Here is a 10445-nt window from a genome sequence, read left to right as displayed (position 1 = left end):
TTTCTTAGTTTAGATGTGTGTAGTATATTCTTTGTTTCGTTTTTGCTTGCTAATTTTTTTATACAAGTTTGCAGTGAGGATGACAAAGATGAGGTAGTCTGGAATGTGCAGTGCCATTATGCCCTAGCTAAAATAAAGAATTGCATAGTTAGTTTGGGAGATTGTGCATATATAAAGGTAAAAGCACTTTAATACACGGGAGAATCCATTAAACATGGATGTTTGGAATAATGCAATTCCTTTTTAGCTTGGAGTCTCTAAAATAATGTAATTCTATGGACATGGAACTCGAAATGAGTTCTATCAGTCTGTTTCTAAAAGTTGTTCAGTTGCTAAATCAAAAATCTGACCAAAACTGATCAGATTTCAGTCATTTGAGTTATATTTTTTGTGGAAGAGTTGTTTTTAAGACCTCAACAATTCTGAGTTTGCTCAGCTAAATGTATGCTAGGCTTTCTGAAACAACTTGAGTACTGGGGTGGTTATAAACTGTGAGTTATTCCTTTAGGTGATTCAGTTCATATGTGTAGTAATGGGGAGCTTTATCGCCTCCTTAGCTGCATTTAGTTTTTTGTGACAATGGCTTAAAGGTTTGTCTTTATCTGAATTTTTGAATTTTGGGATGGATATCTTCTCTATGTATATTTTGGTTTATTTTCACTCATAGCTGATTTTGAAGAGAACAATTTATTTGACCGGTATGAAATAGTTGCCAGGGTTGTGAATGAGTCTGGCAAATTAGTCTTGAGTTTGATTCTTGTACCTTCGGTCTACCATTTAATAAAGCCCAATTTTTAATTAATCTGTGGAACTTCCAAACAAGTCCTTTTCTCGTGGAAAGTTGTTGTACATGCAAGATATGGAGTATTAAAGGTTTCAAAAGCATTTTTCACTCTATTATTTGAGATCTTAGACTTTGGAAGAATAATTTTAGTAGGGAGCTAGGTGCGTCCTTCACCCATTTTCATGTGGCAAGGGCAGACATCCAGATCTTCCACAGTTTGGTGAGCAGAGAGGGCCTCTTTAAAGGCAGCTTCCTTCTCTGCCTTCTATTTCAATAAAAAAAAAATAGAGATGCGTAAGTGGCTCTGGACATGCCTTACAGCATGGATTTTTTACCATGTTCCCCTTGATGTGGACACATTTAGGACATTAAGAAATATTTTATCTTTTGGAGTTGCTTTCTTGTTTCCTTGCTTTAAATAGGACTAGCTCAGGCTTGTAATTACCACATTTTGAAGGTACCTATTTGTAGAAATAAATTTTCTCTTTCTTGCAGCTTTTTGTTTTTGGCTCTTGCTTAGCCAAAGAGTAAGGTGGTGTTGCTGCAGATTTTATATGTGGCTTGTTTGAGGATAGGGTATTTTTCCTCTGTTTTGTTGATTTTTGTTTCTGATTTTAGGCTATTGTTTAACCCTCTGTAAGGGTTTGGTTTAATTGTTTTGGGCTGTTGGCTAGAGGTTTTCTACTATTTGTTGTTTTTTGGACTCCTGAATTTGGCTGTTTTCAGTCTGTTAATCAGGCTTGTATTAGTTGTTGATTTGTTTGTTAATGAAGTTGCTTATTCAAATTAATTGTATATTTATTGCTAGACTTACTTGAATCTGTTGAAAACTTTGATTTATTTGATGTGGTGCAAGTTACTGGGATGAGAATAAATTTTATATTAGATCTTATTATTGGTCATTGGACGGAGGCCTAGGGGTTTATTTTTCGAAATTGGTTTAAATTTGTAGTGTCATGAAAGTTTTATAGCTATTTTTATAAGTCAATATTGAAATCATGCTAAAACCAGCCAAATTACTTTCATGAAAAAAAATCCAGAAAGACATTAATCACCCCTCCAATATACTAAACAACGCAGCACATGACATGCATAAGCTATATAACTGGAGAAATCAGCCTAAACCCTTCAAAGCTAGTGACACTACAAAGGACAATCAAGATTGGGTAAATAAAACTTAAACCTAAAATGGCACATGTAACACTTCCATTATTGTCAACGTTTATATAGTGAGAGACAGAAGGTGGGGGTTGTTTTTCTACTTATGTTAAAAGGGCCTTACTGTATGTTTCTATAGAGATAGAAAGTGGAGTTTCCATATGTTTGTTTTATTCATTACTTTCGGGATAACGTGTTTGATAGTAAAGTATTTCTTTGGGACCGTAGGATTTCAATTTTTCTATTCTAAATTCTTAATAATGTCAACATGATGATTATCTTTCAGAGACAATGGGCAACTGTGACGCAGAAAGATTTCACAACATGGTGGATATGTTTCTTCCAATAGCAGTGGCTGCAGCATTAAGCCATGAGCGTTGCATGGAGGTCATACATGGTTTGGAGATGTTAATGTTGAAACACAGAGGCTCAAGTTTTGAATCCAGTCAACCTTCCTTTCACTGCAAATGTGCTACATTCTTTACACGTAATGAAGGTAGTGTGGCAACTCAAAGGAAGGTGCGACTATCAAAAAGGAAGGTGCTTATAGCTAAAAGGATTGTGGAACAAGCAAAAAAGAAACAACAGAATAAATTCCTTGCGAAACAGAAGAGAAGAAAAAATCAGGTTTCTCATTATTTTTCTTTCTTTACGTGTGCTTAATTATGCTTATTAAAATTGGTTTTGCATCCACAAAAATTTCATGCATATTGTAACACATTTGGTACTTTATTTAATTGAAGGCCTGTGAATCAATAGAAGAAGAAGGAATGAATACAAGTGAAGTTCCATTGAATTTGACAACTTGTATTCATCACGGTCGGGAAATTGGAACTGAAGATAGTGTAATGGCTCAGGTACACATTAAATTGTAAAAGCTCCATTGCCTTTGATTTATACATTTGTAAGTGTAAAAACTATTAAATGCTTGTAGGGTTCACAAGAAATCACAAAGCTTATTGCAGCTGGGACGGAGAAGTTGGCATTAGCACCTGATGGTGGTGGCACTTTTGATTGTGTAATGTTTTGCTTATAAGAACCTAGATTTTTTTGTGTCTCTCCTAGTCTCAATATATATATATTTTTTTGTCCATTGTGAAAAGAAATTATTTACTTGCTTGTCTCCCGTATTTTTTTTTAAAGCTTTTTATAATTTAGGCAAGTTTGTTTAATTTGCTAACTTATAAATTTGTTTTGCTGCAGGCTACAAGTTTCAACCTCTTCAACTAGGCGATTGAACATGCTGTTTTGTTTCTTTTTGAAAGCACTACTCTTTTTTGTTCAACTAGTGCTTTTAGTAGATGATACTACCTTTTGAGTATGTAGTTGTCTAATGGTAGTGTACAGTTTTTGTAGTATCAATTAGTTGGAATGGTGTATAGTTTTTGTAAGTATGGAATAGTTGGAATGGTGTATGGTTTTTGTAAGTACTGAACTTGTGGAATGATTTTTGTATGGTTTTATTAAGCGTTGAATAGATGGACGCCACTTTCGACTACAAGAGGTACCTATCTATTTACCGTTCCTACCATGTATTTCCAAATCAATTATTGCAGTTATTTAGCATGTTTTGTTCTTTTTCATTTTCAGTATTGGGAGTCAGAATCAATGGATTCTTTGTTGCAATTGCTGCATTTTAATTATCCTTTTGGGTGTGAGAATAGATTGTGGAGGGTGGCTGCCAATGTGAGGTTTTTTGTATGTCTAATTATGGTTTATTGAGAGGCCATTGCTATGTTTCCTTGGAAGAGTATATGGGGTGTTAAAATGCCTGAGAAAGTTGCATTCTCTATTTTGCAAACAGCCCAGTGAAAATTTTTGATAGTTGATTGAGAAAGAGAGGGAAGAATATCCCCTAGACACTACTGGAGGGAGGGGGATGGGGCGTGGCCCTCCTAAAATTCTTGGAAACAAAAAAAGTGTTGAGACTTTTAGTTCAAAGCCTTAACACTCTAGTGGTTGGCCCTGAAAAAAATCGCAAAATATATATATGGTGAATTTTGAGCTCACAAATAATTCTCCAATGTTGTCATTCTTTTTGTATCACACACTCTTTTGACTACTGCATTAAGATTTTTATGTCTATCTTTATATTGGTACATACATGCACTTGGACTAGACCTATGCATAAATGCATAAGTTTATGAACATAGGTAAACTACATTAGTCTAATCTGAAATTTTCTTTGTAACATTGCAGGTAGAATACAAAGATCATTCTTCTGGTCAGATACAACTTGCTTTTGCTGAAGCTCCAAGTGAAGCACTTTCTCTTAATTGTAGGCCTAATTTTGGTGCTGCATGGTTGACCAAAGATAAATTCAAGGTAGTGGTTGCAAAGCTTCTAGTCTGAGTCATGATGTGGTACAGGCTTGAACTTAATATTAATTTGTTATTAGTTTTAGCTGGATGTTATATATTTATATATATTTATATAGGGTCATTTGCTTTGCATTTTCTTTTTTCCTTTTACCCAAATAGGTCCAAAAAGTAGCAATTATTTAGCCCTTCTTCATATATAATCTGGTTTTGCATTACCAGTTTGATTTTTGTACATCTTAAGCAAAAAAGTTATTCTGCTACATTGGCTTCGACTGTAGGCCATGAGCACCTGACTTTCTCTTCTGTTTCCTACTTCCAAACAAGGTCATCCAGTGGAAGATCTTCAGTATTCGACTAGCATACTTTCTTTGTGAAGCAAAATTCACCAAACCAATGCAACCTGTCACTTGTCCTAGAGGGTTTTTCTTTTTGCTTAGAGATCTACTTTCCATACCATATGGTTTCAGCATGCTCTGTTTTTTGGTTGAAATTGGTTCTGTTGTCTTTGAAATGTTCTGCAATTGAAGGCTCCTTTTCAAGGACATGAGCTCTTGTTCAAGATTCTGAATTCTCAAGCTTGTCGACTCATATTCATTTCTTGAGAACTCAGGACTAATGTCTTTTTGTAACAAAAAGCTCAAGGGTCTTCTGCCTGGCTGTGCTCCTTCTGTATATGAACTCTCTCCTAGATTCTGGCTTTTGGAGTTTGGATACCTAGAGCTCGAGAGGCTTCCAGAGAACTCTCCACAGTGTGCATACCTAAACGAGTCTGAGCAATCTCTGGAAGCCTGGTGTGTGCTAAGTTGCTGAGCAAAAAGTGCCTAGACAATCAAACGTAGAGGCATCAACTCATTTTGAACAGCGTCAATACATGCCTCTTGAGATAATTTTTGATAGTTGAGATACTTGCATACTGCTCCCTTCTCTTCTTGTGGTATACTTGGGTGTGCCTGAAGAATAGAAATGTATAGGTCAGAGTAGATTAGAGTAAGGTGTAAGTTTGCATTGGTCCAATACAAGAACAGTTCCTCACTGACTAGATTTTTTATTTGGCAGTATGAGAAGAGAGATTGAGGCTAGGTCGGCTGAGTTTATAACCTAAGAATCAAGCTTTACTCAATCTTTTTCTTGTATTCATACATGTTATGAGTTGTTAAAGACTTCATATTTTTTTGTTGTTTTTCAGTGTAATCTAAAAGTTTCAAAATTTTGTTTCAATTGCTAGGTTAATTCACGAAATGTATCAGTCAGTGGCTGCAGGATATTTATCTAAGCATAAATTAGCAAGCTGCCTTTGACATGTGTTTGATTTGAAATTGATCCAATCAAATGAAGTTACATCTTGGCCAAATGCTGGAGTTGTGAAAGCTTACCTGTAGGAAGGTGTTCATTGCTCTGTAGAGTTGATCATGGCTGTGTCTGCAGGAGTTTGGTACTCTTTCAACGAGTTCCATGAATCTTTTAGGCCCCATGTCTGGATCAGGCACTATATGGGAGAGATATACATCCCATAATTCTGCAACAACTGAGATTCTTGCTGAAGGAGTATGGTTTGTGTCCAAGTTAGATGAAACATATGTTGAAATTATGCTCTCCATTGTGACCAACTCGATGCCAGAAGAAATCGAACCCGTTCCCATTTTTGGGAGGATAAAATCTTCCACTTGAGCAAATTGCAACATAGATGCAATCTGATCCTGCAACTTGACCTTATGATCACTTCTCAAACCAACTTCAAGGGATCTAGAAAGCAATGCAAAGTAAAACCCAACAGGAATCAGTCTACCAGCTTTCCCCCCGATGGGCAGCAGGTAGGGGTGTCAACCCGGTCCGGTTTCCCGGTTTTTGGCCAAAACCGGAACCGGAACCGGGGTACCCCGGTTCTTGGTTTTGGGAAACCGGAACCGGAACCGGGACCCCGGTTAACCGGGCTCCCGGTTCCCGGCCGGTTCCGGTTTTACCCGGTCCGGTACCCGGTTTTTGAAAATAATTAGTGTTTGGGGCTTATTTTAGGTATTGGGCCTAAAATAAGCCCATTATTTTTTTCATAAGTTAGCTCATTTAAAAAAGAAACTATTAATCTTTTTGTCTAAATTAAAGAGGCTTTATTGTGATTATTTCAAATAATTAAAAAATAAACCTAAAAAAGCATAAAAATCCTAAATAATCAATGTTTTTGCCTATATGAGCTTTAAAAATAAAAATTCAAATTTTTTAAAATACCCTAAACATAATTTTAAATTAGATACATAAATAAAACATTAAAACAATAAAAAGTATTGTTTTATATATATACTGAGTATTGCGTAATACTAAGAGTAAAAGAATTAAAAAATATATATATATATATATATATTATTTAATACCCGGTTCCGGTTTTCCCGGTTTTGACCGGGTGCCAAAAACCGGGACCGGAACCGGGGTCCCGGTTTTTTTTTTTTTTGAAACCGGAACCGGAACCGGGTCCCGGTTTTCCGGTTTCCGGTTTCCCGGTTTTCCGGTCCCGGTTCCGGTTTCCCGGTTATTTTTGACACCCCTAGCAGCAGGTCAAGTATCCCTTGAAGGATTGCTGCAACTTTGCTATTTGTGTCATCATCTCGAATTTTCTCAGCAGAGTTCTCCCAAAATTGGCGTGTCTTCTTGGAGACTACCCATTTGTTTGCATAGAAAACAATGATGGGACTTACGTATTTTTCTTTCATACCTTGTCTTCTCAGAGATCCTATTATTCTTTTGAAGAATTCAAATGGTAAAGCAATCAGATCCTTGATCCTTGATCCAGAGGTCCTGGCTCACTATCTCCTTCACTGTATGTGATTTGGTGGCTTATCACCAAATCTGAAACTTCTAGTTGTGCTTCATACTTTGATGTACTAGTTTATTCACAGAGTTGTTTTACTTTTGAAGAGTTATTCTTAAAAAATCTATTTCGTTGTAAAAAAAAAGTATGCGTCTAGTTTATTTTCTGCTTATTTTGATTGTGGTGATTTTATCTTTATTAATTAAATGGCGTAATAATTTGTTTGGTACACTTAATTGTTAAACTTGGGGTTAGAATCATATTTTTCAATTTGATTATATTTCTTGCCTATGAAATCTTAAAATTTGATCAGCAATTTCTCATTACAGGCTGATCTTGCCACTGATAAACCAAATATCGTTCTGTTCAATGTGAACTTCTCTAATGGTCTTCCACAAGATATGTTCAGAGGAGTTAGGTCCATCAATTTCTTTCCTAAAAAATGGGCAATACATGCACTTGATATTGGGTTCGGTTTTAACTGTCTACTAGTTTATATGGTTTTCTTTGTGTACAAAAGGGATCATCTTACTATCCTGAAGCTAATGTTGAAGTTGACTTGATTTGTAAGTCCAAATGTATTAAATGAGAATGTCTATAACAGCTCATTTGATCTAAAGATCCTTTCTTTTTTCAATCGGTATCAGTTCAGAGCTTTTTTAAACTTGAATATTCAAACACTAGAGAAAGGGAAGATTATCTTCTCCAGTTAAGGGGCTTCAGAAGACCCGTGAAAACAAAGAAAATAAAGCACAATCATCATTCATAAAAGTTGAGAGGATTTTGGAAATGCTTGTTCCAAAATATGCATTTGTACATACACTTCTCATACAAGAAAGAGCAACAAGAAAATATTTTATCTAATAAAAAAGAAATATTTACTTCCATTCTCTTACGCATGGCTTGTTTGTCTCCGTATAAAAAAGCACGTTACACAACCATTTTTCAACTATGATTTTTTACAAATTTAATAGTAGATTTGCCAAAAAAGAAAAGAGACAAATGTACAAGAAATCATTTTGTTCAAATATTGAGAATACTTGTTAGACGATAATTACCAAATAATTTTAAAATATGGTCCCTAGTCCCTACTACTAAAACACTTTCCAAAACAAATCACAAAATACTTTAATATATATATATATATATATAATGCCTAATCTATGGTGGACGTGGTGGTTACAAAACAAGATATAGAAACCACCACCTATGAAGTGACACCTACAATAAACTCAATTTTTTTCAACCATTTTTGTTTGTTTCTTTTTATCTTTCTTTAAATACTACTCAATTTTTTACTTGCTCAAAACTTTCAAATGTAAACCCACCTGATACACCTCTTAATTTCACCTTTACAAAAACTCTTTTCAAAACACAACCGAAAACACTATTCAAACAAATTATTAAGCACACCCACTACTTTCTTTTTTTTTCTAAAAAAAAAAAAAAAAGAATAAAGGGAAGCTGAACAAGAAGACCTTAAACCTGGTTCAAACATAGCAATATATAAAAGAAGAATAAAATGATAATCACGAAAGGAAATGCACTCTAACAACAATAAGAGAATCACATCTGATTGTGTAAGAAAAATTTCAAATACATAGTCTAATAAACCACTCAAAAGCGTAAAACAACCGTTTTTCATTTGTCTCTAGGGATGCCACTATGGAACCGATGACTTCATGAAGCACAAAAGGCTGCTCCTTTCAGGAAGAGGATTCAACAAAAATAGGCAATAAGAAAGGAAGCATACAGCTGGCCATACTGCCCATGCGACTTAAAAGACGAGTCTCTTTTTATTTTTATTTTTATTTTTTTTTGGGTCGCCTTTCCAATTTTTTTCCCTTCTCTGTTAATGAATTGTTACAATTGTCTAGACGATCGCGCAAGGATGTGATCTGTGGAATCCCCAATACTCTTGGCTGCATCCAGGATACATGCATTGTTCCCTCAACTTGATCAATTAGGCCCTCGATCAGATGAACCTACAATAAAATTCTCCCAGTGGTTTGTATTCAATCAAAAGTTGTTCCACAAAAATTATGTAGTTGGTGAGGGAACGAAGTTTCCTTCTTTGATGCAAATGGTGTGAATAAGTTTTTTTGCAATCCCCAGATCATTTAATGAGAAACATATAATGTTAAAAGTGATTAAACAAAAGAACTGATGTTGCAGGAAACATGCCAAGTAGGAAAGTCGCAAAGGTAGTAAAGATTCACAAAGCATTTAAAGATCAATTACTCTTCATTAATATTTCAAGGGCATGGGGACTTACAGAAAGGCTCTTCATAAGAAGACGCTCCACCTCCTCGATAAAAAGTTTTGTGCGCTCTACAATGATACTCAAAGGTATAGTTCGATCATCAGATGACCGGCTGCAAGGAAACATGTAGCAATTAATCAATTATGCCAATTGTATCGGGAAAGACTTGTTCCTCTGGCACAAATCAAAGGTAGAACCCAAAAAAAAAAAAAAAAAAGGACATGCTAAACCTGAAAATAATTTCCATCAAGCAGAGAATATTTATCTTTTTCACCAGCTTTTTCTCATTCTCAACTAATGCTGGTTGAGCCCTCAGAGCAGCATTGTGCACATGACATAGTTCCTGATAACGAACTAAATCACCAGAGTTGAATGCCTGAAGAATATAGTAGAGCCACTCAACCTTAGTCCCTAGAAGACTCTTAATCTGCAGAAAGTAAAAGATGTCACCACCCATCATAGGAGGCTGCTAAAAAGAAGCATCTAAAAATTTAGTAAGAGAGAAGACTCAGTATCGAAAAGCGAATTCATGTCACATCAAGAAACTCTTTCAAATGATCCAATACTCTTTAAAAACCTACACAAATATTTTGATTTTCGATAAAGTCACTAAACAAGCCTTTTCTTTTCATTCAATTTCTCAGCAACCAAACAAGAAATGCAATAAAGACCAGTCACCATGAGACATCAATTTGTAATAACCCAACCCAAGCATCTCTACAAAACCTCGTATCTTCAACAACCCATGAGCCCATTACGAAATGAGCTTAGACCATTGCAAGTCCTCCCTTGACCATCCGAACTACTTAAAATTTGCAATAAATAAGTAGAGAGTACAAGGTATCTAAACATTGAGACAGTGCTAAAGCTAGTACTAATCCCACACCAACCGGTGTAGAACTCTCTAAACATTCTCCATGTGATTCTTGGAAAGGATGACAAAAAGAAACCAAATATGCTAGAACTGATAACAGAGTGACCTTTTCCAATTTATCTTTTTTGAAGCAATTATAAACAAGCTTGATTCAAAGCACAAAAACAAGAAAAACAAGCCCAAACACAAAATCAGCATTAACAATATTACACCAGAAAAATCTACATGCATGCACAAAACCTACA

At 35.3% G+C, this 10445-nt stretch overlaps 1 protein-coding gene, 1 long non-coding RNA gene and 1 pseudogene across 2 annotated transcripts; 1 reads left to right on the top strand and 2 right to left on the bottom strand.

Annotated features, from left to right (window-relative positions):
- The first annotated feature begins 2537 nt into the window (after positions 1–2537).
- Positions 2538–3446, top strand: LOC132166804 (uncharacterized). The gene is made up of 4 exons (XR_009438608.1): positions 2538–2569; positions 2686–2799; positions 2877–2960; positions 3146–3446. It is a non-coding gene; the product is annotated as an uncharacterized LOC132166804 (long non-coding RNA).
- Positions 3447–4520: 1074 nt separating this feature from the next.
- LOC132165048 (BTB/POZ domain-containing protein At5g48130-like) lies at positions 4521–7487 on the bottom strand (annotated as a pseudogene).
- A 1099-nt stretch (positions 7488–8586) lies between these two features.
- Positions 8587–10434, bottom strand: LOC132166382 (26S proteasome non-ATPase regulatory subunit 13 homolog B-like). Its single transcript, XM_059577186.1, has 3 exons — positions 9557–10434; positions 9339–9438; positions 8587–9048 (listed from the first exon to the last, which is right to left on the bottom strand). Exons 1-3 carry the CDS (start codon positions 9784–9786, stop codon positions 8872–8874), a joined length of 507 nt encoding a protein of 168 aa, XP_059433169.1. The 5' UTR covers positions 9787–10434; the 3' UTR covers positions 8587–8871.
- Positions 10435–10445: the final 11 nt, after the last annotated feature.

Source organism: Corylus avellana, chromosome ca11, assembly GCF_901000735.1.
Source record: "Corylus avellana chromosome ca11, CavTom2PMs-1.0".
In the NCBI taxonomy this organism is placed as follows: domain Eukaryota; kingdom Viridiplantae; phylum Streptophyta; class Magnoliopsida; order Fagales; family Betulaceae; genus Corylus; species Corylus avellana.
Note: the sequence above shows the minus strand (reverse complement) of the source record. Positions and strands in the feature narration are given on the sequence as shown.